Below are 27,505 nucleotides of genomic sequence, written 5' to 3' on the forward strand. Positions count from 1 at the left end.
AACTTTGTTGCTGTTGAAGAGATGGCAGCATCCTGAGGGCAAGGGGCAACTAAGGGAAAATGCCCAACTCCAGAACACCTATAGAAGTTCCTGTCAGAAATGACATTTTAAAACACATTTTGACATGTATTTATTTATTTGCAGTCTAAGTCTTCATAAGAACAGCAATTCTTACTCAGTTCCTTTTTGTGCACTATTCTAAGCGCATCGTGTAGTGACTAACACCACTATTAATACCACATTCACTTCCTTTTACACTAATCTAGCAACCTGTTTCATACTGGGGAGTACAAATTTTTAACTAAATACAAAAGGCTAACCTAGCCTTTTCAAAATCTAGGTGATGCAGTAGTTTTAGAACCTGCCTTCATGCAAAGGCCTGGGTTTAAACAAAAGAAGCCTGGATCATTAATGGTCCAGTGGGCTCCAGATTATCTTCACCAGGACGAAATCTCCTTTTGCTCTGCATTTAAGAGCAAGAATAGCAGTGGTGAGATATACCATGTGGATTCTAAGCATAATAAAATGCCTGAAAAAAACAGTGCTATTAGCTAAGTCTTATAAAATAGTACAGATATGCTTTGTTAGTTGTAATGGAGTTATCTATACATGACACCGAGCGGTGTCCCAAGTCCCGGGGCACCACTCTTCAAGGGACCCTTACAGCTGTCAGGAGAACACAACGCTGTTCCTAGAGCAAAAGATGAGGTCAAAGAGCTGCAAAGTGGGACAGCTGATGACTTCACCAACGCGCACAGTAGCTAAATTGAGACGTCACCAAGTGTCACGTACAACAGATTTATGAAAACAACTATCCTCCTATGGAAACCTCCCTTTCTGCGCTTAGAGGAATGTTAGATCATTAAATGTGCCAATACGAAGCCTCCAGCGGCTCCCTTGGGACACGGCTTGGCAGGCCAGCACACCTTCCCCGCGGGCTGGCAGGCCGACGGCGTCCCGAACCCCAGGCCTGTGCCACAGGGCCCATGGGCTTCTTCCACCACGGGCCCTCACCGCCCAGGCCCACCGGCGGGTGCCTTAGGGATATGAAACCATTCCGTGGACGGTGATAAAATACCCCGCCGAAATGTAATTTCCCTTTCTACAACAAAATCAGGAAAGGGGAAATCCTCTGTAATGCACGCCGGACATGAAAAATAAAGATGGGGTTGGCAGTGCCCAGGCTGGCCCTCCGGCCCCCTCGGGGCGGGGGGGAGCAGCCGGGCGGAGACGGCGGCCGCCCAGCCCTCAGAGCAGCGACCCTGCGGCCTGCTGACCCCCGGCCGTCCCCGGGAGCCCTGCCCGGCTGCACCACCACCGCCGCCGCCGCCGCCCCCGGGGCGAGGCCGACTCCGCGGCCCGGCTCACTTGGCGCATGGAGCGGCCGGGGGAGGGCGGCGAGATGGCGGCGGCGACGCTGCGGGAGGCCAAGCGGGCGCTGCGAGGGGAGCTGCGGCGGCGGCTGCGGGCGCTGGGCGAGGCGGAGCGGCAGCGGCAGTCCCGCCTGCTGAGTCGCAAGGTGGGTGCGGGTTCCAGGAAGAGCCGGTCCGGGGGCGGGAGGAGGGCCGAGCAGTCGGGCCTGCGCGGGGAAGCCCGGCGGGGGTTTTCCAGGCCGCGCTGGGGATCGAAGCCGTGACTCAGGGGGACAGGGCCTTCCCTGCGGGGGGTGAGCTCCGCCTCGGCCCCTGCCTCCCCCCCTCATCGCTCCTAATTAATGTCGGGGGGCCCTGGTGTGTGCTGCGGTGAGCGGTGCCGGCCGCCATCGAGTTGCACAGGGGGTGTTGGTGACAGCGGAGGCGAGCTCTGTCACCGGCCCCCAGCGGCCGGGTTTCTCCTGCGCTGGCTTCATGGACAGAAAAGTTTCACTACTGTCTCGATTTGGCCTCGTTTAACTGGCCGCCGTTTCCCTTCTGTGCCTTTTCAGTGGTATTCCTTCCACCTTCCACCATTTGTTTCTAATGTAATTTTTGTACTTTAATGTAATTTTGTGCTTTAAAAGGTACCAAGCAGCATTTACCTCGCCGGTATCCTAGCGCAGCGTAACAGCGGCATGTACTTTTGAAATGTCCTGTTCGGTTTGGATTACAAAGTTTTTATATAGGTGTATTTTATCATTTTAATAAACACAATAAAATTTGATTTTGCAGTCGCTGCATGTAGTACAGCACAGTATTCCTGTTTGGGTTTTTTTGGTTTGTTTTTTTGGTTTTTTTTTTTCAGCACCAGTGGGTAATTCTAGTTGATCTGCATTTATATTGTTATTGTCCTGCCAGAGGATCTCAAATCATGTTACAGACTCCACTTAACACTAATGCGTCGCCACTTCATGAGTGGGACGTGGCAGCACAGAAACTTCAGGTCATAGGAAGTTTAACTGGAACTCACATAACCTTTTTTTTGCTGGCGACGTTTTTTTTAAAAAAATACACGTAGAGTCCTACTATCATGATAATGCATTTTAGTAATCACACATCCAAGACTTAAATCTCTCAATTTTTAGAAGATATTGGCATGCATCCTCTCAAAAAAATGTCAACTTCATAAGCACCTAGCCCATGTAGTACCCAATTTTTAGGAGCCTTTCTCTAACTGCTGCTGGTAAGCTCAGCAACAGAGCACTTGTGTCTGCTCGTGAGAGCACACTAAAAGACATAGCTTTTGTTTTGCTTAAAAGAAGGCATCAGGAAATATGACATATAAATTGATGTTATCCTGCCATTTTTACTAATCTGACACGAATTGAAAATCCTGAAGCTTTCTTGAGGCAGAGTGGCATTGCACAAGTGGAGAAGGTAGTCAGCTTCCTTACAGAAGGGTAATAGAGCAGACGTGAATAAAGTTTTTGAAAATGCTGAGAATCTATTTGTAATAATATGAGGCTGAAACGTAGCTTTATAACATATATCAGCACTTGCAGCTGATAAAAGTGAGCAGGTTTTTTTATAACACCTGAACAATATTTTTAGTCATAAAATCTCATCTCAAAAGGATCTTTAAATTCAAAGTGAAATAGCTTCACAGGCTGACCTAGCCACCAGTATTTAATTAGCTTCTAGATGATTATTCTTTTTTAATGTTTATGTTCATGATTAAAGTCATGCTGTTTGCATGCTCTGATTCTGCAAAAATAGCTATCAGCTGGTGAACAAAGGGCAGATAATATTTTTTAAGTGTGGAAATTTTTTCACTCTTCTCAGAAACTGCTCCGAGTCATAGCAGCTTCATCTTCACGGTTCTGAAAACATCCGAAATTCTGTCTTCCTGCTTGCCTGTGGTTTTACATCTTCAACCTCATTTCTTTCGATATACAGCATAATCAATGTGTTACTGGACACACTGGAGCAGACTGGACCTGGGTGGTGCCCACAGCAGCACTTTGAAAGAGGAGAGTTTTGTGTCTCAGTTTCTCTGTTCTCTAAACCCAGGAGAAGGTTCAGCTCTGGAGGCCTTCAACAACATGAATCACAGGCATTGTCTGGAGTCTGCAATTTGACTAAGTAGTCTGTTCTTTCAAACAAAAGCTGCCATGGAAATTCTGTTGTTTGAGAGCTTAATCACTTAGTTGGAAAAATCCATGTGTAAGGTTGGGCAAATTACAAAAGGAAGTAAAACAGGGTTTTGAATTGTTAAGAGGTTTCTATGGCTATGCAACACATTACCATAATTTGGTCCAGAGTGTGTGGTATTTTGTGGTTTTTTTTTCCTTACAAAAAAAATCCATCGTCTGAATATTTCACCTGGGCTTTTAATTGCTGTGCTGGAAAGAAATTTCAAAAACAGAGTGAGAAGCATTTCAACTCGGATAGGGACGTTTATCTCTCAAAACAGGGCCAGGGCAAAGGCTAAAGCTCAGAACGAGTTACCCTGCAGTTAAGCAAACACAGAGCAAAGGATTTGTTACTCTCTGTTCCGTAGATAAGCACAGTTTCTCAATTGTCTGATATTTTTGACAGATCTTTGTAAGTGTGCAGAATAAGAATAAATCACATTTATATGAGAAGGAACACATTTGTATTTGTTTTGTCCAGATGTAAGTAACAAAATATGTAAGGTATGAGAGAACAAGAAGACAAGCTTTTAAAAACCTCCTCTCCATTTTTAATGTCTAATTCACTCTGGAATGGGGCAGAGACACAGTGAGGTATGACTCTGCTAACACTTTTTCACCATATAAGCGTTTTTTATTTTCCTTCCTATATTCAGTCTTTTATGAGCCCAGCACAGAGAACCTCATGAAAACCAAAACATGCCAAGGCCATCTTTCCTTCAAGCTCTGAAAAATGTGCGGTAATAAGATCACCTATTAGAAGCAGGTGATGTTTGAAGTCATATATCTAAACTCGCTGTAGGGAAGGCGTTTCAGGTGAAAAAAAGAGGGGGGCCTGGTCTTGGAAGACTTTGTGCTCTGCAGTCGGCTGCTCTGATGCTAATTTTTTCTTGAGTTATTATCATCGATGCGCTTCTCATTCTACCTAGGCCCGGATGAGAGATGCAGCATGTAAAAAGGGTGGAAGAAAAGGAATGCAAAAACCTCATGCCTTGCATAAGCTGGCAGTTCTGACCTGCAGCATCTTTCTCCAGAGATGTTCGGCATTTGAGGATGTCTGCACTATATGGCACAGATATTTAAAGGATCAGGGGGTTGTTTCCAAAATTGTTTTTTGCTGGCCCAAATCTATGTTACAATGTTTTGTTCACTGGGTACAAAAATTTCCCTGCTTTGATTTTACTGATGGTAGAAATGTTGGAGTAGGAAGCAGTAGGAAGCATATTCTCTTTATGATGCATGGCAGTTGGTATCTCTGCCCTTTTCAATTGATATTTTGTTCCAGTGGTGTGTTTAATTAAAATAAAATAAGTCGATCTTTTCATGAACTTCATCAACTGATTACATCAATTTCCCATGTAGGTGATTGGCCATCCCAAGTACCAAGACTCCAAAAGAATTGCAATCTTTCTGAGCATGCCAGATGAAATCCAGACAGAAGAAATCATTAAGGACATTTTTAAGCAAGGCAAAGAGTGTTTCATCCCACGTTACAAGCCTCAGAGCAATCACATGGACATGCTGAAGTTGTCATCAGCTGAAGACATTTCTTCACTTACTTTGACATCCTGGAATATTCTCCAGCCTAGTGATGATGACAGTGCAAGAGAGGAGGCTCTGGCTGGTGGTGAGTATTTTCTTCCTGCGTTGTGGGGTTGTTGAGCTGGAGTAGCCTGGAGGCCAGCAAGAAATAATCTGATAGCATGAGTGAAATGGAACGTTACACTTTGGTTTTATATGTTGTAGAGGTGCTTAAGTCGATGTAAGCAGATGCTCCTTTCTCTTGCCTGTTTTTGTCTACCCTGTGGCACCCCTGTGATATGCCATCAGGGCAGGAAGAGGACTGCACAGTTGATCCAGCTGAAGGAAACACAGCGCTCCAGATAAATCAGCTTCGTGGTCCGATTCGTGGACATCCTCAGTGCAGTCTCGGCAAGCATAACACAGAGGCTCGTGGAGGAGACAGGGACTTGCCGGGACTGGCTTAGGCTGACATTGAAAGTCAGGGAGGATTCACAGTTTTAGGACGCACTCTGAGAACTTCAGTTTGCGCTGCCTGGAAGATAGGGAACTTTTCAGGTGATGCCTGTAGGCTGACATGAGTATTTTCTGAAATCTTTGATCCTGCAAATCGTATTGCATGGATGAATCACAGTGCTGATACTGAGCCCGCCCATGCAGAACAGCTCTCCGGACTGAGACCTTAGACTGAAAATAAAAGGACTTTCTTGTAGGCCTGGATGAATATTGCAAAGTGTTTTCCATCAGTATTCTCTCACATTTTAATTTTGATCTTATAATGCTGTCTCAGACACTGGATTCTTCACAGGGCTGAAAAGTTAAAAGTTCATTTATATATAGCAAGTGCGTTTTGGTCCAAAAATAACCTCTCTCTTTCTTCACCTAAAATTCCCCAACTTGTACAGACTTGTAAACAAACTTACTTTTTCTGTGTCTGCATTCATTATTTGCATTCTCGTTGTAAACATACTAATATCTTCCTGAAACATCTGCAGAAATGTTTAATGTTATTAATGGAAAACTCATGTTGAACACATGCTTGAAACCTCAGTCTGGGAAAATTTTCTCTAGGTGGAAATTTACCATGCAGACAGCTTCCACGCCTCACAGACTTACCCGCTTTTTAATGCTTGATAAAGAAACATAACATTTATATGACTCTGTTTGGTTGAACTTGAGTTTCTGTTTGCTTTGGGATGCCAATGTACTTTCCCAGAACACTTCACTGTGTTTGTTTCTCTTTTATTTTCAATCTTTACCTCTTTCCTAATTCAGAATCCTTTCTGTGTCCAAATTTTAGCGAGGAAGAGATTTCACTGCTTCATACAACCATCTTCTTTACATTTAATATTTAGCACTGTTACTTGTTTTCCTAATTTTTTGTCAAAAATATGTTTAAATTGGTGGGATTTAGGGTCTTTTGAAGGTAACCCTTAATAAGTCCAGGGTTCTGTTGACTGAGCTTAGTTCACGCACTTGGGACAAGCTTTTGTACTACCGATGAGCTGCCGTTAATTGAATTTAACAGGTCTGTTGAATAGATCTCAGAGTAAACACACAATATTAGGTATGAGGGAAGCAAGGGCTACCTGGTGTAGAGTGCACTGGGATGTGTCAGTTGGGGATGGCCCAGGTGGCGGGCAGTGAAGATGGGGGAAGGTAGGAGCAACCTTTGGTACCTTTAGTTCTGGAGCTGCTGTTTCGTTCTCTGCACCAGGGTATGGTTATGGGCAGTGAGCAATGCCCAGAGAGCTGCAGCAGTCTAGAGAGAGACGCCAAGAGAGCTACCTTGGTGAGATCTTGGTGAGACCGTGGTCCTTTATCCTTGGACAGTTTTTGTGGATTAGAGAATAAGTTTAGGTTTTTTTCACTATTGCATAACCGATTTGTCCCCACAGAAGCACACGCTGCATCTCAGTGTGTCTTTAAATTCCTTTTGCTGTATTTTTTATGTCAGTTATTATATTTTTTGAACTTTGGTACATTTGCAGGAATGCAAATTGCCTCACTACTACATCCAGCCTCCATTGTTGGAATTATGCATGGATGAAACATTTATCTCTGTGATGTTATCAAATACTGTGGTGATCTGAGGCATTTACATTGTTATAAGGAGATAACATGGTGTTATATTAGTAATGTTCCCATTGCTGGCATAAGTTGCAATGTAATTTCCAAGAAATACCCTGCAGGTACATAAATAAGTCATGTCACTTCTGCGTGTATTCATTTTGCATGACAAAAAGATTAAATTCACACTGTCCTTAAAACTTCAGGCATGGTTATTGTGAAGAATAGCTCAAATATAAGACTAGGTGTAATTTTTGCATAGAGTTTCGCAGTCTTTGGTGGTATGCACAAGCTGTGTTGAATAGACATAAACCCTTCCTTTTGGAAAGTCCTTCTTCTGTTGGATCAGGGTTTACCCATTTTCATCTCGGCAGTACACCACATTGCCCCTTGTTGGCATAAACAAAGGTAACTGCAGTTTTAGTAGTAGAAAGTCTGTCCTCTTCTTTACCATGCATGGGTGGCAGTAATTGTCATAGGAAAAGTTGATTTCTTTAGGCTAAATGGACAGAATAACAGCAAGAGCAAAGGTGGAAGAATGTTCAGATATTTTGTCTGGAGTAGGGCTGTACACAGGTGCGTGGCTTGGTTCATTTCCAGCTATACCTGCTGAAAGATTTAGACAACTTTTGGAGCAAGCCAGTGGTACATTTTCTTAATAGGTACCAAATCCCATTTGTATCCTTGCCCATCAGAAGTATAAAAGTGCACTGGTATCGGGTTTTGCCCGAAGTAATATTTTTGGTGAAAGTTGAGGCAGGTTGCAGTAATTGTTTACAGGAGTGTAGATACCTTCACAACTTTGGAAGGGGTAAATCAGATAAAACCATGCTCCCTGTTTGCTTTTTATCATGACTCCTACAGAAATTTAAAGGACACTTCCCCAGCATCTCTCATTTCAATGTGGTTTAGGGAGGCGGGGTGATTCAGCGGGCTGGACATGGGTTTCCTCATTTGTAATGTTATTTATTATTACTTAAACCTGCTCTGAGAATTATGGGTGAAAAGCTAAGTTATTCCACCAAAAAAGAGAGTATTCTTACTGGGACTGAAAAAAATTGACTGGGTTGAGTATCTCCATATGGTAAAATTCTTGGAGGTGGCTTCTTTGAAGGGAGGCAGGTGGCCAACTTTGGACTGAGGGATCTCAGCTGGAAGTCTTGGACCTGAGCAAACGTTATGCTTAGATGTTCATCACTGAACTGAACTACTGACAAGTAGTGGGAGGTGTACAATAAATTATAGACAACTTTTAAAACATTCACCTGGCTGATGGGGAGAGGGGTATTGGCCAGAATGTTTTTCTTTGGCCAAAAAATGATGAGTTACTAGAAATTATGGCTCTGAGTCTGCTTATTCTAATAGGTTGTGAGGAACTCTCCTAAGAAATGCAAGAAACGGGATTATGTGTACAAACTGAATTCAGCCTCTTTGTTTTACACTCTCTGCCTGTGTAAATTCTGCCCTGATCTTTAAGTACGTTATTACATAGTCCTTGCCCGTCAGATCTGGGCTTGTTCAAAGATGAACCCAGATGCAATGATCTGGGCTCTATGAAAGAGGCAAAAGATGAACACTGCTTGCTGTTAATGAATGCTGCTAACGAGTACGTGCTCAGTCATTTGTTTTCTCCCTGTTGTTCAGGTTAGAGCTGCAGGCCTTTTTCACTCTGCATTATTCAAACTTTGATGTGGAGACAGAGGTCTTCATTTCTGTATGGGCTCTTCATCACTACAGCGTTCAGTGACTTGAAGATATTAACTGGTGTCTGCTGATGGAGAAGCAGCAGAGGCTCAGGATCCTGGTTCCAGCCTGGGTTGTGCAGAGGAGCTGCCCCCAGTGAACACCAACTCTTTTGCTTGTTTTTCCAAACATTATGGTTTCTTCTCTGTTCCCTCCAAAATGATAATTTCTCAGACTTGTCTCGTCCTTGGGCTAGACCCCCTTTCCAAGCTTTAATTTGTCTGCCACCATAATGCCCCTTTCCATCTGCTCTTTGCCCAACCTATCTAATCTCCCTCTCCACATGTCCTTCTCTGGCCTTCCCCCTTTCCTCCTGCTCTCAGTCCTAGCCTGTCATTTCAGGGGCAGCTGGGCCAACATAAATAGCTCGCCCCTGCCAAAAGGGAGGAGAAGATCATGTGCTTTGTCTTCTTTTACTTGTCCTCTTCCAGACATACAAGATCCCCGTCCCAGTTTACTCATTTCCTTCCCCACTATTCTGGCTTCTTTCTCTTTTTTATTGGCTTAGAAAAACTGTTTCTCTGTTAAGTAGTACTTTTTGTACTAAGCAGTACAAAAAACATAGTTTTGTGATTGTTTCTTTTGGGCAATGCCTGATTAAATAAGCCTCTGCCCTCTCTCCTCCTCTTGGTCCCCACCTCTCCTCTCCTGTGCCAGCACAGATGCCCCTGCAGCCACGTTGGGAGCTATACTGGGAAACCAGTCTTGGTTAGAAGTAACTCGGCACCAATAAAAGGCTCTTCTTCGCTCAGACAGGGCCACCACACGGGTTTGGACTGATGCAACTGGTAGGAAGCTGGTGATGAGGGATTGCATAAACACGTGGCATGCCAAAAAAAAGTCTTAGTGAAACTTCAGTCCTCATTTCCTTCCATGTTTCAGTTCCCAGTCTTGCCCCAGTCAGCGGGACTAGGATTAGCCACGGAAATGACAGTCCTTCAGAGTCCTTGCAGTTGGGAGCTGGGATGAGCTGAGCCTGCAGCTCCCTGGGCGCTGTCTTTGCAACAATACTGGCTTAACGAGTTTTCCCTCCTCATGTTTTCAGCATATTCCTGCCTCTCCATGGTAAACTGCATCAGCTCGCTGCTCTGGATGACGGGTATTTTCCTCCTCTCCTGCACCCTGTTTTGGCTGGGATTTTTTTAACCCAGATGAGCAGAACCAGTTTACCGTGCGACTGTATCAGTGAAACGTGTGTGGGGTGGGAAGGAATAGCCAGGATGGAGGGACCGTCCCCTGGAAACTGGCACTGGCTCCTGGGGAGAGTCGTGGGGCCACCCATGCTGCTGTGACTCCAGCAGTGGTACGGAGAGGGTGGCGTCTTCAGAGAGGCCCAGCGTTTGCCCTGACACATCTTCCCTAAGCCTCTGCAAACGGCAGGATTTCAAACATTTCCAACGTTGTATAAGCCCAGCTCAATTGGGTTTGAACGGGGCTAAAGCCACATCATTGACACAGAGGATACTACGGGCAAGATTGCAAGTTCTTGCCTCAAAGCATGGAGCAACAAAGCTTTCCCCGTCATTTTTTCGTAACTTTCTTCTTAGAAACCAGTGAACCATTTTGCCTGAAATAAAAGAAACATAACCCCCCACCTCAGTTTGGCATAAATACCCAGGCTGAAAAATGGCAGCACTTGAAAATATAACATCTTATATGTAATGGGGAATGCTAAATAATCTGTTACTACTCTACTAAAGTGGAATGTATTTTTGCTCCCAGAAGTGAAGGTATTAAGAACTGGACTTGCATTTTGCAATTTAGTTTGGAGACTTACGGCATTTTCAGTACTGGAAACTTTGGTGGCCTACTGATCACAATACTCGTGTTGTACCCTTCAAGATAATTAGTGAAATGTTAACTAGATAATCTGTGATTTAAATGACAGTATATTTATTATTAATAATAAAGATCCAACTTTCAAACAAAGTGAGGAAATACTAACGTATGTCTAGCAGCAACCTCTCGCTGCTTCATTTTCACGTAACGCTTTGGATGTTGGCTTGTGAGGTTTGGGTAGTTAGATCTTTCTGCCCTTAATAACTTCCAGACCATTTTGAGACTTGCTGTTGCATAAATTACAATAACGTGCTGGTAGTAGAAACAGGCAGGGACAGCTTACCTGCCTGGATTGTCCTTGGTTTATGAGGGTTATTTATTCCGGGAGGTGTGACCCTCTTGCAAGGAAAGCGCTGGCTACCTCTAGGCTACAGTTCCTCACAACCTCAAGTAGTTTGAAATTATTCCTGAGTGGCTATTAGCCCTATTTTAAACTTTGCCACGGGGATCTGCATCGCAGAATTATTTTAGTCCGCAGAAGCCGCTTTTTCACCTGGCTTTGAACTCCTGCTACTTATTCATACATTCAAAGAGGCTGCGTTTGCTGCCAGGACCGATGGCCTTGTGATGCCATCGGTATTCTTACTTATTCCAAATTTTAGCACAGTTCTTTAGAAGTGCGACTGAAGTGGTGGCAATACCGTCTTAAGAGGAATAGGTTCAACTTAACAGCTGCAAAATAAAGTGGGATGTAAAAAAAGATAACGGGTTGGACACCGCCCCACCCGCACCCCCCACCCAAAAAAAAAAAAAGAAATGGGAGGATTTTGAAATATGAGGCACATTAGAGTTTAGAAATAAAAAGCGGTGTGAGGAGAAAATGCTGTCTTGAAGCACAGGGAAGGTCTAATACGCTACTTGAGCTCCATTAGATGTTGTATAGCTGTACAGGAGGCATAATGGGACCATACAAAATGATGCTAATCATTCTGAAAAAAGACATGTACTAAATAATGCTCAGGGGTAACTATGAATATTTGAATGAGATATATGCAGATTGGAATATATCTAGAATAAATGAAATATGGGTATGTGAAAAGCAGAGATGTTAAATACTACTGCTTAGGAAAAAAAACCCAAAAAATACCCCAAACAAGATTGTAAAGTGATTGAGGGTACTATTAGGTTTTCTTTTCCTCTGGGAGACTTGATTAAAACTTACAGTACAATATATGTCAAGGGATAGATTATAATTTAAAATCTTTTTACACTGGTCATAAAAAAGAAAACCTGAGAGCATGGCACGAAAAAAAAAATGAAAATCGAGGCTTAGCTCTTAATGTAATTTATTTTTTAATGAAATGATTTAAAGTTTGGAATGAACTTCTGCTTGGAGACAATGAGCCATAGTATTTCGATCTGCATTAAGGAGGACAAATTCAGTGCAAGTGAGGCATTAACATTCTGGTGATGAGTCTTCTCGTGGAGGGAGGATGCTTCCCCTCCCGCAGTGCAGTGAGACATACGGTGAGAGAACCGGCCGTACAGTCCAGCATCATGTGTTTTACAAGAGTCAGGAAATCTCACAACTTGCACCCATGTAGCAATAGCTGAAATGTCTTCCTGTCTCTGCAGCTGCAGTCACTGGCTTATTCCCTTACGAGCAGGATCTGGTTTTTCTATACCTGTGGGCATTCGGAGCGTTCCTCTAAGCATCTCATTTTATTTGTGTTAAGCCCTTGGCTCCGCTGCCTTCTGACAGCTGTGAGTTGTACTGGTTAGTTAGTTGTAATGTGAAATATTATGTTCCTTATTATGTTAATATTATATTATGTTCCTACGCAACGTGACATATTATGTTCCTTGTGTTCATATTGAATTTGCTGCTTTCAGTTCAAGTAATACCTCATTCTTCTATGATGAGAAGTAAATGAGGGTGTTTGATTTAGTTTCATTATTCATTGTTTAGTTAAACCCGTATTATATCAATTGTATTTTTTTTCTATCAGACTTCATCCATTTTCTTATTTTCATATAGAAGCTTTTCTAGACCTGTAAGAGTTACAGCCATTGCTCTTTCAACCTTTGCAGTCTCTCTGATGTTATTTTGGAGAAAAGATACCCAAGAGAACTTTTTATGCCCAGGTAAAGACATACTATGGAATATATGTAATGGCACTGTAGAGGTTAATTTTTTCTGTATGTGCCATAAAACTGCTATTCAAATCAGCTCACTGAGCAAATCTTTTTTACTGGTTTCCACATAGGTATCCCACAACAATGTGTCATTACAAAAATACCTGTCCTGGTATTAAAGATCCATAAAATAATTTTACATTATTCTATGTAGCGTGTTCTGTAACCGGTAGAGCCAGGAACACACTTGCTTGGAAATAAAATATTTCAGGTGTTGGACCCAGCTGTGATAGCAACTGTTTCCCTCAGGGTTTTTCTGCATCCCAGCCTTCCGTTGAAAGATGTGGAACTCCATCCCCGGCGCTGGGATTGCTCTCCCTGCAGCTGGTGTCTGCCCTTCGCCCTTGATGTCAGCACCACCTTCCACAGCTCCCTGAAACAGCTTAATAACAATCGGCACCCAATTTGCTTGGTGAAGGCAGACACTTTTAGCTGAGCTTCTCCCCCTGCTTCTGTTCAGAAACAGGTATGGCATGATTACAAAGAGTCTCTTTCTTTCAAAGGCTTTTGAAAAAAATGCTCTGAAATGCAAAAGTTGATGTGTTCATTTGGCATCACTTTGTAATGCCCTTTGGTGTCCTTATGTCCTGAATTTCCTTGGTGCAGACTAAACTGTGAACACTGTGGGGTTTAATTTTAATACCGCCTGTGCCAGGGTATCCTGCAGTGAACCTGGAGGGCTGAGCGCTCTGGAACACTACAGCTTTTTGCTTTCATAAAGTTCATTAAGGCTTTAAAAGAGTGCTTTTCCGTGTAATCATCTTAAGTGTCACATCCATGTTTGCCTTCTTGCAGAGAACATTCTGCTTACACTCAGCAAAACAACTAAAAAGATTACTTCTGCTGTAATCAATTAAAGTTTAAAGAGAAGTGAAAGCGACATAGGCAAGGGCTTTAAATTCACTACAAGTGACTCTCAAGTGTTTTGTTTCAAAGAGGGCTAATTTTGCTACAGTGAGCGTGAATAGTAGCATTGTCATTTTCTTCATACTGTTTCCTAGAGACAGGAATCTCTCAGAAGCAAATAAGAGGTTGGGTTCATCTCTGGAGTGTGGCCTGAGTCTGTACAACAGGCTCATACAGGAGAAATGCAAACGTGCAGGTATCTCTGGCTGCGGTCATTAATACAAAAAAACGTTTTTGTTTCCCTTTATTTTCATTTTTGTAAAGGAAGAGCCAGCACCAAGCTCATCTCAGTGCCTTTGTGCACATAATCAGGACAATCTGGAGAAGTGGAGAGGAAGCTTTTTGCTGCTGCTCACCTGTGTACGGTAGCGTGGACTGAAGATGCGGTTTGGTGAGACAGCCGAGCCCTGCCTGCCCTGCCCTGCTGACAGAAGGGACAGTCCTGCTGCATTTTTCTTGCTTCCAGCTCTGTGCTCCCCTTGTCCTCCCAACCTCGGTGCCATCTCTGGTACTCACTGCTGAGCAGATTCAGCTCATGAATCTGGCGTAAAATTACTGCTTTTTTTTTTTTTTCTTCCCTAGAATTGGTTTTCTGCCAGCTTAGCGGGCTATTAAATCAGGTCAGCACTTTTCCAGTTACAAAAGATTTGTCTTCCTGGCACAGTTAATCCCCATTGTCTTTGCTGAGATTCAAAATACACCGTCATCTCCCTCGTACAGTGGGAAATTCCTTAGACCTGGCCGAGAGCCGCTGGCTCTCAGGGAGCAGGAGACTCATGCTGCTGTTCGCAGTGTAAGGATAGCTCTTGGTCTTCATGTTTGGCATCATACCTGGATTCACTTCCTGCTTTTGCTGGCTGTTGGTGCACCTGAAATGGGAATAAGTGTTTGGGTTGTAGACAGAGGGCAATTTCCTGTCCAGGAGTGACATGAAGCCCTTTGCCGGCAGGTGTCAGTATTCCATAGATTTACTATGGAGCATTGGTGTCATTTAGGCTGTTTTCCTGTGATTAAAATCTCATCCAGGAATTGTAGTCAGACACACAGGAGAACAAGTGCTCCAGAGTAGCATCTCCAAAAATCAGGGGTTGGAGTGAGGGAGGTGGAGGATTCCAGGGACAGTTGGCTTTTTTAAGCTGTGCAAGCTTAAAAAGATAGAAGAAAATCTTGTGATGGAAGAAGCAGGATTCTCAGTTGTGATGTTAACACGTTCGACACTAACAATGAAGGTGCCATCACCTCCAAACCAGCTGACTCTACATGTTCAATATACCCTGCCTGTCAGCATGCCTGATGTTCCCATCAAGTGGTGTAACTCCTCACAGGAGTCAGGTTTATGCACTGGCAAAGAAGTTGATGTCTCAACTGTTTATATTTCACAAGCAATTCTGTGTATTTTACGATAGGCTATCTGCTGAGTGCGTCAAAGGGCATTGGAAATATTGATAGCGATGCATGATGTATTGAAAAAATCCCCAAATGATTCACTTCTGTCATATTTTGATTTAAAAATATCCGGACGGCAGCATGCAAAAGAGGACCAAGACTGAAGAAATGAAGTAGTGCACATGCAGATGTATCAAGTGGAAGTATTTAAATAAGCGCTCAGATAAACACTATGGGAAGCATAACTGATAAGATCTTAAAGAATATCACATAAAAACACCTGAAGATACACAAAGATGCCTGTATTTTAGTTAGTCCCTGTTACAACAATCTCAATAGAAACAGTTCAAGCACCAATGCCTTGGGAGTTTTCCTACAGGAGCAGCTTTGCAGGCAGCATTTGCTGATTTAGCCGGATGTGTTGATGTGCTGTAAAGTGGCTCTAATGCCGTTTGTCCTTTCTTTGGAATTGCTCCTTGGTACATCTTGTTTCAGGGTATTTTGGGGGTTTAAAATCACAGGAGAACCCATGTGCCTTTGAACCAAACATTTTTCATTGCCCGTATTTTCCCAATCAAGCTGTTCTAACTCTGCTCACATCTTATCAGGACTAGATAAGTAATTTTTCGCAGACTGATAACTAAAGCATTTCTAAGCAATTATTTCCTTTACTCTGAACTTGCAAAACCAGACATTTTTGTAGGTGGCATTAAGTGATTATGGTTTATTTACGGGGCTTACGCAGACTTGATGAATAATAGTGAAATAGAAAAGCTCTTGTTCATATTTTCTTCTAGGTAGACATTTGGCAAATTCTGAAAATGAGACACTAGACCTCAGCTGACTGTAAGTTAAACCTCAGGGGAAGTGAGTGTGATGGTTATAGCCTCGCACAGTCTTCCCACGTTGTGAAACCAGCCAGAATTTGAACTCAGTAGCTTCCCTGATGACACATGAAAGGATATTTATTTGCGGAGCAGGATAGGTTTGTTTGTGCAGGGCCGGTATGCTACAGCTGATGCTGCGCGGTGCACTTTACCTTTCAAATGCGTTGGCACTAAATTGATAAGATTTTGTTTTAAATGAATTCAAAATGGGAGGGTGTTTGCTCGATAGCAGCTTTGTGGCACAGGAGCTGATCAAATGGCTTTGTTAGTGTGTTTTGCAGGTTTAATAACGACGGAGCGGCTGCCACTCCATTGTTTTAAACCTGTATGACTGATGGCTATCATGTAGCTTCTCAGGGAGAAGTATAAATATTTTATTATGCTGTAGTTCAGAAGGGCAAGTGTGAACTGTGGAGACCAATGTTTCATGCTGACACAAAGCACTGACATGGATGAGTAGACAGATAAACGCTGAGTTGCTCCGTGCTTGTTTGTAGATTCTGCTGATGGTTCTATTTTCTGCAAAATATTTTATTGAAGTAATAACAGAAGCTGTCTCAGTCATGCTAGTGGACCGATTACCTGGGGCGCGCGGATTGTAGAGAGGATAGTCTCCTTGGAATCTCTGTGTATGTAAAAGGTAGATTGATGGGTTATGGGTGTGCATGGATGTGGGCAAAAAGTTTTTTAGAAGACAAAAGGACACAAAACCTTCCTGGTACCTGCAATTCCCATACACAAATAGGAATGAAAATAAAGCAAGTGATTGCCCCTGGTGCTAAAAGCATTTTTCCCCCAGTGTAGGAGACCATGGATGGAACCTGTGGGATTGGCATGTGACACTTCGATTTTCGATGCCTGTGCCGGGCTAGTGCGTGCTGGGTAAAAAGCGAGCATCTCCCTGGCTTTCCTTCTGAAGCAACAGATGCCTATGAATAGTTAGAAAACAGTGAGTCCTGCTGAAGGGCTGCGGTACTGCACAATTAAAGGTGGTCACACAGGGGAAACACCTGGAGGAAGAGCTACTGACTGCGGTATAAAATGGGCTGGTTTTTCAGTCTAAGATGAAACACAACTTTTAGTCCTGTTAGGTAGCCGTTTGGGATCATAAGGAGACTACAGAATGAGCGCTAGAGGAGAGCTGTTTATGAACAAACAACAACAGATATCTACAAGAGAAAATAATTGATTTTTCTCAAACTTATGTCAGTAACTCAGAGTATTTTTCACGTAGTTCCCAAGGCTGGTGCAGAGGGGATTGGTGGGGCAATGCTGATTTACAGTAACTGAGGATCTGATCCTTTGTGTTGTAACTTAGGTTTCCAAGGAGATGAGGATTCATGCTGAGCTTCTGATATTGATTTTCAAAGGTTGGATCGTGTGAGCAAATAGGAATTATCAGATCAGAGTTTTCTTTCTGTTTAAGGGATTGTATTTACATTTTAGGAGATTGGCTGCAGTAAAGTTAAGCGACATAACTATTTATGTCTGCAATGCCCTGTGTTACTGGAAGAAGTCAGCATCATTGTTTTGGATTAATGACTTTGTTTCAAATGCTTATCAATTGCAGCAAAGGGTAATGTTTTTGTCTCTTCGCACATTTCATTGGGGAGATAACGGTGTTTGGCTTCTCTGGAGCTCAGTTGGGATAACGAGCTGGTTTCCTCTGGAAGAAATCCCAGCCCTTCCAGGATCCTCACAGCTCGGTAGGGTCTGGATTCAGCCTTTAGTGAACAGATCTGGCATTTCCCTTTTTGACCTTATACCAAGGCCAGTGTTTAATAGCAGAGATGCTGCACTTGAAACCAAGGGCAGGTTTTTTCCAAAGGGCAGAAAACTTTTATCTGGAAGGAAATACCAAGCTGAATGTCCCAGGAGCACCTGGGACATTCTAGGGCTTAATACTAGTTATAAAGGGGAAGGGATTTGTTTTGCTGCAGCATAATTGAAGTATTTACTTCTGTGGAGTTGTTTTCCCTGAGGTCTGGTGATTAAGCCAGACCACAGTGTTAGGTGCTGTGTAAATACAGTTGATGATCTGTGCCCTGTAGAGTATCTGTTGAGAAGCTAACACCTACCCAAGAGGCCTAACTATGCTGATGCTGACAGTAATTAAAGTTACAGTAACAACTCTGTCATTAATTAGAAAATTTTGAGTTATTCCAACTCATTGGCCCATACCCTACATGTCACCAAGGCTGATACTTTCAATGTTGGGGTCAAGTGATTTAAGTTAATTTTTTCTTCTGTGCCAAGGTAGCAGATAGAGAGGCAGCAGATGGTTACTGCACCCTTTTCACTCTGAAAAGTGAGGTTTTCCTCACAAAGGGTTTGGTTTTTTCTCCATTGTGGGCCTTGCTAGATCAGAAAAAGACCAAGGCAAACTTTCATTCCTTGTGAATGAACAGCTTTCAAATGTTTGTCAGCTCCACAGAGGTGGTGCGTAGACTGCTCTGACACTGTTTATGGCGTGCATAACACCATAAACACTCCTTTCCCTTAAACAGAAAGCTGTTCTCGTCCTGGTTCTTCTGGCCCAGGACCTTATGTAAACCTTTACACCCGAGGAGAGCAGGGGGAGTCCCTGACCACCGCCGCAGAGTGAGCTGTGCGGGGAGAAAACCCAACCGCTGAAGAGCCCATTCCTGCCCAAGGTACCAGGCTGTGAGGATCAAGCCATCCTCGTGGGGACGGCGTAAATGATGCATGAACTTGTGTGCTTGAGGGAGAAGCTCAAACTGCACAGCTGCTGCTGTGAGGAGCTGATTGCCCTCGACCTCTTAGAGGGACACGGGAGCTGCTGCAGCTTGGTTTCTGCCTCATCCTCTTGTAAGTGCTTTGGAGGCAAGGATCAAAAGAGTCCTGGCTCCCTCTTTGATGGGTCTCAGGTGCTTTGCTGTGTCCACAAAGCGTCAGTGAGGGATGAGAAGGTGGGATGACAGAGTATTTTGGTTTCATCTTCCATTAGGACCATCTGGCTGCGCAGGGGGGGATGAATGACCCCACATGGCGAGTGGCAGGGGGTTGTGGAGCCTCTTCAAGCCTGGGAGGAGAGGAACCATGCTGGCTGCTCCTTCTGAGGGCAGGACAAGTCCCCAGCAGTCTTTACATGACCTGTATCTGTGCAGTTTGATGGACTCTTCTATAATTAACCATTGTCAAGAACACCTCTGAAAATGCCGTCTGGCATTTCAAATAGGAACATCAGATTAAGGAGAAGAGAGGTAATGAGGTGCAAGGAGAAAATCCTTCCCTGGGGAACAAATCAAACCTGATATCATCATGAAGGGTAATGAGAAATGCACTGCCGAACTGAGGAGATTCACCGCAGCTGCCTAGAGGAAGCGAAACTCTGTATTCCTATTTAAAACACCAGAGAGGGGATGCTCATGTTTTGGTCTGCTGGTTAAGTCAGGGGACGTGCAGCTTGCACACCTGCCTTTTGCATGTAGTTTTGCCACACGTTTCCTGAGTCCTTGGGCAAGTCATTTCACTTCTCTGCGACATAAGGTATGTCTACATAGATGTACACAAGTCAGTGCAAGTAGAGTGTGCCTATACACCCACGTGGCAGGTTTTGAAGCTATGACTGTATCTACACTGCTAAATAACACAGGGCTAAGTGGCACAGACTAGTGCTTTCCACACTACACAGAACTTGGCCTGTCTATTCTTTTTTGGTCTCATGTGGTGCCTCTGTGGCCCTAAGGCAATAGTGTTTTTTTTATTTTTTTCCCCAGTTCGTAGTATCTTTAGTAATACGAGGCTTTATGGCAGACCACCGCAGCAGTATTTTTGTAGGATCAGTCTGAGGATTTGTGTTGCATATTCTGGCATGTGGCGGGAAAGTACCTGTGTCTGTCTGGAGGAGCAAAACCGGTTTTCTTGGTGTAGGAGGACTGCACAGGGCGGAAGGAGCCAGACCTGTGCTCTTCTGTCTTTCCTGCCCGTGGGAATCCTGTCCCCCGGAGCAGGCGTGAGTGTCACTCGGACCGGCAGTGCCAGGCAGTGTGCTGACAATTAAACAGTATTGAACACCTGTGATCCTGTAAATCAATTTGTTTTCTGGCCCAGCTGTATTTAGCAGTACAAATGAAACCTGTGTGGCCGTGTCAGCATGGCTGTGTGCCCACATTGATAGAGAGGTCAGGACATATTATTTCACGCACGGTGCTACACAGTTGAAGGAGCTGTGGCCACAAGAGCTCATGTTATAGGTACAGCGAGTATTAGGTGACTGTCATCGTAATTGCCAACCTTACTGGGATACCCAGTAGCTTGTTTAAAGTGTGTAAGAATCATTGATGTTCTCTGCGTAGAAGCTGGAGCAACACATCATTGCTTGAGCCAGTGCTTTCAGCCTTTAGCAAATTGCAGACCACCACATGCGAGTATTCCAGGAGAAGCACCGATTACCTATAACATAAGCCTCTTGACTGTGGGTGTGCTTTCCTGGGCTTCTGGCATGTAGTCACAGGACCCTTGGGCATCCAGGAACCACCAGTTGACGACTATGGACACGTGGGGGACAGTGGACATTACAAGGAGAGGGACAGAAGTAGGTGGCGAATGTGAGACCTCTCTCAGTGTGTTTTACGAGGCACTAAAAATTGATGTGGTGTTTGTGGGTCACAGAATCACAGAAACTTCAGAGTTGGAAGGGACCTCTAGAGATCATCTAGTCCAACTCCCCTGCTAAAGCAGGATTGCCCAGAGCACATTACTCAGGACTGCGTCCAGGCGAGTCTTGAAAGTCTCCAGAGAAGGGGACTCCACAATCTCCCTGGGCAGCCTGTTCCAGTGCTCTGTCACCCTCACCGTAAAGAAATTTTTCCGTGTATTTGAACGGAACTTCCTATGTTCTAACTTGTGCCCGTTACCCCTCGTCCTGTCACTGGGAACCAATGAAAAGAGTCTGGCACCATCCTCCTTCAACCCACCCTTTAGATACTTGTATGCCATAATAAGGTCTCCCCTCAGCCTTCTCTTCTCCAGGCTAAAGAATCCCAGCTCTCTCAGCCTTTCCTCATAAGGGAGATGCTCCAGTCCCTCAATCATCTTGGTTGCCCTACGCTGGACCCGCTCCAGTAGTTCCCTGTGCCTCTTGAACTGGGGAGCCCAAAACTGGACGCAGTATTCCAGTTGTGGCCTCACCAGTGCAGAGTAGAGGGGGAGAATGACCTCCTTTGACCTACTGGCCACAGTCTTCCGTATGCAGCCCAGGATTCCATTGGCCTTTTTGGCAACAAGGGCACATTGTTGGCTCATGGATAATTTACTGTCTACGTCCAAGTACTTGCTCTGCCTTCTCAGGGACAAGGATGCCATTTCACACAGCGGTCTGTGGGAGCAAGTGGAGTAGGATGTGAGAAAGGAGCAAGCCTGCAGGGCATCCTGAGTGGCAACCAGTGGTCCTGCAGGGCTGGAAGGGCCTGGGAGCATGAGGGCCTCGTGCCAAGAGGGGTAAGATGTTCTTACACTCAGCTGCCATCCTGTTGATGTACGCTCACTGCTGATAGTAATCTTATGTGTCTGCAATCTTGGTCTCATCTGTGTCTGCAATCTTGGTCTCATCTGTGTGTCACCTCTCATCCTGTGACGGCTCTTCCCCCGCGCTGCCGCAGGCACCACAAGAGGTTTTGTTGCTCCCCAAGTTATGTGGTGGGGAAACGTTTTCTCCATGCAGCTCTCTGCCATTCATTCTAGCTCCCGGGGCAGGATTTGGGGCTAATGCTGCTTGAACTGCCTTGCAGGGTAGCTGTGTCATTTCTCTACCGAAAGTCTTGCTTGGCATTTTACTTAAAGGTTGTGCGGTGTGAGCTGCGTGGATATCAGACAGCGTGTTGTGAGTCAGAGCAAAGGTATTCGGTATCACAGTGCTCCAGTGGAAGAAAAATATAAGGGTAACTATTACAGTATTTACAGCATCATTTTTCATATTGAGATTTGCACAGTCTTGTTTGAGTTATTCAGCATAAAAAAATCCATGATTATAGAGGAGCTGACTCATTAAAACAGACTCTGTTTCTCTAGAGTACCCAGAATAAAACACAGTGCTTTAATGCATCTCAATTCACTCGAGTGTGCCCTGTGCTATCAGTTAAACTACACAGAAAATATCTTTCTTCCCTGCAGTGCTCCTGCCAATTCCCTCTTTCCTTAGCGCTTCCCCTGACTTGTCTTCTTCCTCTCTGTAATACAGCTGTAAGGAGAAATGGCACTTTTTTACTGTGTGGATTTGCCCCTTGTGTGCATTCTTACCTGCCAACAGTAGCGACCGCAAATGTTTCCTGCTTTTTGCCATGAGAGTCCCACAAAATGAAAACAGCTAAAAAAAAAGTGTAAGGCGGAGTGTGTTTCTTCCTGCGCATCGATAGTGTTTGGTACATATTGCTTTCTGAATACCTGTGCAAAGCCGATGTGAGTCAAATCATGGCGAGGAGAAGTAGTGAGCACCAGAGTAAACTGGGGAGGATTTCATCTGCGGAATCCTTTACTGACCATGCTAACAGGGAGAAGATCAGCCTGTTTCTGGGTCCTAGTCCATAGGCCGGACAACTGGCAAATAGGTATTTTTACTTACAAACTGAGGAGATGTGGCATGGTACAGCCAACATGATGTACATGGCGATACCATAAAAATGGCATCTCTTTTCAGGTGAGACCATACTTTGCCCTCGTGCCTCTTTTCCTCTTTGTTTGCCATTTGTCTGTCCTATGAGTCAAAACTGACTGCAGTGTGGTAAAACACTCGGACTCGCTTTCATTTCAACAGTGATGTTCTGTGGTCTGCCCTTTGGCTAATTCCCTCCTCTTACTCCTCTGATCTCTTTAAAAAAAACACGCTTCTTAACTCTGTGATGCCAGATTTGCAAGACTGATCTTCTCTAAGCATCTCACATTGCTTTGTCTTGTATATTTTATGTGTACGTTCTAATTAAGTCATCATGTCACGATGGATGGATGTTCAAATCAGTGACTCTTCTCTGAACGGTGAACAGTGGAAGGAAATCTCCAGGAGCCTGGGAAGCGTGTGCAAATGAGTTGGTCTTATGTGAACTTTTAACATGCTCTTCCAGGCTGAGTTCGGAATTGATACATGATCTCACATGGGATTCCCTAGAAACTGAAAACCCCTGCTTAGCTCTGGCTCTTCCGGTAAACGCTCCCACACATCTCCTTGAATGTTGGGCATCATTCCTCAGCTAGGTGTAGTGAGCCCTGGTGAAGGAGCAGAAGTCATAGAGATGCTGCTCAAGGCTAAGTACCGTTCCTGTAAGAAGGAAGAAGCAGTGGACTGAGACGCAGTATTTGTCTTCTTTCCAGACTCGTATGGGCTGTGTTTTAGTCTGTGCTGGCTTTCCACTACCCTTCCTGCCCTTCTCTCCTTAAGTGTCTGTCTGCTACAGCAGCAAGGAATGAAAGACTTTCTTTGTGTTGTGAAACTAGCGAGTGGGATGTTCCTGGGTTCGGCCGTCAATTCCAGGCCAGCCAAGCTCATTTGTGTAGAGGATGTCCTTGCAAGACTTCTCACACTTAACAAACAAGCCTTGCATAAGTAATGGGAATCTGCACACTGGCTGCCTCCGTGCCTGGCGGTCGCTCAGCGTGGCAGCCGCTTTCCTTTGCCTTCCTGGCAGCGATGTGAATCAACTCCTGAAACAAGCGGGCAGCCGAGTGTAAATTGTTGCTGGCTACCTGGCACGATGCCTTTCCACATCCGTTCACAGAGTATGAACAAAGCAAGAAAAAGGGCTTAGCTGACCTTGCCTTCTTATCAGGACCTGGTTGGTGGGGTCTTTTGTCAGGGCTTCACCAGCCGGTCGGGTCTGTTTTGTCCGGATGATTGGCAGCTTATGCAGCTTGTTTCAGTTTTTTTAACTGATTTTGAGTTGAAATCAGGTGCAATCTCAGAAGAGTCTTGGGGAGCCCGTACGTCCCTCCAGAAGGAGGGATATTCAGGGCAGGCAAACAGAATGCCTGTGTGTGCTGCTGGAGCAATAGTGAAAATGGTTGGAGGCTCAGGAAGAAAGTCCTTTGGGAGAAGAGGAACCTGACATCACAAAGAGACAAGCCTTCAAATCTCGATCTTCATAGAAGAGAGCAAATACCCGCTTCCAGAATATATTGTGTTCAAGGCTCTTCGATTTTGGGAGGTTGAATGAGGGTTCATGACATCGTACAGTTGTGTCGAGAAGATGCTCTCTTACACATCTTTTCATTCTTTTTTCCTTTTCTATTTTTGTGTGTGATGTTTAAGTTCATTTGATTTTCTGATTCCTCCAGCATTTAATTTCCCCGAGTTCAATCTCTGCCTGGATTTAGAGTCATAATCATTAGTATTTGGAAGCGTGGGGTTAAAATGATAAAATAAATTTGTTATAAGGTAAGTTTTTTTCCTTCTAGCTTTTCAAGGTCTAATTATTTTGCGGCTGATCTAGTATGCAATTGATAAGATGAAAATGTAAATTTACAGGTTTAGTATTCAAAGTATTTTTCATCTGATCAAAGAGAGGGAAGCATTTTGCAAAACACAAAGCTTGCATTTTTGCAAATGTCTGAAGTTATGTGGATGTAGTCAAGCCATCAGGAAATCCATAGTGCATCCACTAATGTTTATTTCATTTTTCTACAGGGGGTCTTGACCTTATCTTCATGCCAGGCCTTGGGTTTGACAAAAAAGGCAACAGACTGGGAAGAGGGAAAGGATATTATGACACCTATCTTGAAAGATGTATGAAACATCCCACTGGAAAGCCTTACACAATTGCCTTGGCTTTTAGGGAACAGATTTGTGAATCGGTGCCGGTGACAGAAAATGATGTCCAAGTAGATGAAATCCTTTATGAAGGCTCCTGAAAGTATCTTGATACCAACCCACCCTCAGAGTGACCAACCAAAGACATCAGATCCATCAGTCTTGACTTTTTAATAGTCATATATGACTTTGGGAGTAATAAAATACAGTATTTGTGTTTGAACAAAAAAAACCCAACAGTGTAAATGTGGTAATAGTAGTGAGGATTGCATTGATTTGCTTCTAATTAGCAAATATCTGGTGTGAATTCTTATTCTAGAATCAATAGAAACAAGAATGTGTGACTGTTTATTACAATAAGGACCATTTCTTATCATCATACTTTTGAGGAACAAGCTACTTGACGCTTAATAGTCTTATTATTCCAGTGAACTGGCTACTAATGCGGTTCTTGATCCATTCTGGAATGAGATACTTGTTATGATAAAAGTTCTTAGTACTTAAATGTTATGTGCATCCATGAGCAAAACAAGTAGATGCCAGATAAGTCCTATAGTAAGCTGGGCAAAAAACAGTGATTGGAAAAGCCGTAATTGATTTTAGTGTATACAAGAATTTTACTGTTTACTTGTCTCCTTGAAGTTGTCTTAAAATAAAAGGAGTATCTGTTAATAAAAAACAGTTCACGTCCATAGCTTTGATATATGGTTCTTTCCTTTATCTGAATACAAGATTGTAATGTAGTCTAAAATGAGGTCAGTGAGTTCACCAGCTGGAGAAAAACAGCTCTTTTTTTGTAAAATAATATTCAAAATTACTTTAAGTTCAATAATTTTGTACAGGGGCCATTCATAATGTCCCAAAATATTGTGTGAAGTATGGATACTATGTTAAAGGATAAAGAGATGCTAAGAATTACAGAGAGCAAGTTTTATGGATTGAGCAAGTTTTTGGGTGGAAGGTTTTTTGTTCTCCAGTTCTCCAGACCATCCTGGATATCACAAAGAAGATGGTGAATTTTCCTCTTCGTGCTGTCCTCATAGTAATAGGACACAATATTTCCAATCAGGATCAATAAAACTGTCAAAATTCTGTGTTCCTCCTTCAGTGCAACTTCGCTTTTTCTATACATGTTTAACTTCTCCCTCAATCAATAAATCAGTGCATTTATTTTCCCCAAACTACTCTGTGTCATCATTAAAACAATCCATGAATTCCTAAGGACCGGCTGTAGAACAGAATGACCTTAAGACTTCCTCAATGATAACTGTGTTGTGAACAAACCCATGCCTACAGTGCATGTGAACCTTTTCGTCTCAGAATGCTTGTATTCAGTTTTATTTCCATTTTGCCAATGCTGTAACTAATTAAACACTCTTGCTCTGGGGTGAACATATGCTTAGCAACTCCGGTCTCTCTGGCCTGTGCTCCGAGATGCTTCTCCATCCGGTGTTAACAAAGGTCCATCTGGCTGGGGTGAAGGTACCTTTGGTACTGGCCTGCTGGGCTTCCCGCCAGTCTGTACAGACAACCTGCAACCTGACGGAGACAGCTGGTAGCAGTTTGCAGTATGGGCTGTTGAGTGAAATGATGGTGATCGGACTCGGCCTTCCGTCGGTTCTTCATCAAACTCTCTCGTGGCACTGCATGAAAGGTGCAGAGTAAGATGCGTTCATGTCTCTCGCAGGTTGTGCAAGCAGAAGTTGAGATGATGGTACCGGTGCTGGTGCTGGTGCGCACGGCGGAGCGTCCTCCAGCTCCTCTCAGCTCCACTGTGCTGCCAGCTGGATGGAGGGAGACAGACTTGTGCCATTCGAGACCTTTGGGGAATAAACAAGATGAGAAAATCGGACCTCTCCTGGCAGTATTTTAATCCCTTCTTCGTTTCTGAACTTCTGGTGACATATGGAGAGCAACACAAAAAAGAGGGGGCAGGCTTTGCGTGTGGCAGCCCTGTTTCTAGGTTTGTCCGCAGGGCTGTTTGAGTTCACCCATCGCGTTGGGCTCGGCACTCTGCCGTATGGAACAGCCCGCCAGGGACATCAAGGATGCTGCACTGAAACCAGTGTTTTTCATCGTGGAAACCTGGATCCCAAATCTGATAGATGTTTTAAATGCATATATTAAGTCCAACCCCATTCAACAAGCTGTCTGCTTCCACCCCACCAGCACCAGTGGGAGCTTTTAGCGGTGTCCTGCCGCGAGGTTTCACCACGGTGCTTCACCTGGCATCCTGCGAACACTTTTACATGGTTTTGGTTAGGGTGACACTAGGCGTGACTGCATGAGTGTTGCTCCAGTTCTACTTTAGGCAAAAAATTAAGAGGCCATGTCAGCATAACAGAATATAATTGGAGGCTAATGACCTCTTCGTGCCACGTTCAAGCTGAGGGGAAGCCATGATGTTTGGTTTTAAAGCTGAATACTATTTTTTTGTGCTGTGCTTTATTAGGAGACCTTGCGCCACATAAATTAAATGGCTACCGTGAAAGCAAACTTTTTGTCCAAAACCTCTGCACCCTGTGGCTTTGCTTGTCTGAGACCTTCTTTATATATGAGGGGTTTTTTTTATTGTTGTTTTTATTCTTTGCACTGTTAGATATGGGTTTATTCACAAAACTTCATGGCCCTTTTGGATTAGCTGTTGATCTTGCCGTCTGAGCTGCGATTTATTCACTAGAATAAGGGCTAGCCTGACTCGTACGTATTTCA

At 43.9% G+C, this 27,505-nt stretch overlaps 1 protein-coding gene across 1 annotated transcript; it reads left to right on the forward strand.

Moving 5' to 3' along the window:
* The first annotated feature begins 1,121 nt into the window (after positions 1 to 1,121).
* On the forward strand, positions 1,122 to 26,014 carry MTHFS (methenyltetrahydrofolate synthetase). The gene is made up of 3 exons (XM_063347323.1): positions 1,122 to 1,519; positions 4,910 to 5,174; positions 24,671 to 26,014. The coding sequence occupies exons 1-3, from the start codon at positions 1,376 to 1,378 to the stop codon at positions 24,892 to 24,894; spliced, it is 633 nt and encodes a 210-aa protein (XP_063203393.1). The 5' UTR covers positions 1,122 to 1,375; the 3' UTR covers positions 24,895 to 26,014.
* Positions 26,015 to 27,505: the final 1,491 nt, after the last annotated feature.

This window comes from Chroicocephalus ridibundus, chromosome 9, assembly GCF_963924245.1.
Source record: "Chroicocephalus ridibundus chromosome 9, bChrRid1.1, whole genome shotgun sequence".
NCBI classification, from domain to species: domain Eukaryota; kingdom Metazoa; phylum Chordata; class Aves; order Charadriiformes; family Laridae; genus Chroicocephalus; species Chroicocephalus ridibundus.

Coding starts and splice junctions, on each gene's coding strand:
- MTHFS (XM_063347323.1), top strand. CDS start 1,376: ATGGAGCGGCCGGGGGAGGGCGGCGAGATGGCGGCGGCGACGCTGCGG. Junction 1,520..4,909: donor CCCGCCTGCTGAGTCGCAAG/GTGGGTGCGGGT, acceptor TTTCCCATGTAG/GTGATTGGCCATCCCAAGTA. Junction 5,175..24,670: donor AGAGGAGGCTCTGGCTGGTG/GTGAGTATTTTC, acceptor ATTTTTCTACAG/GGGGTCTTGACCTTATCTTC.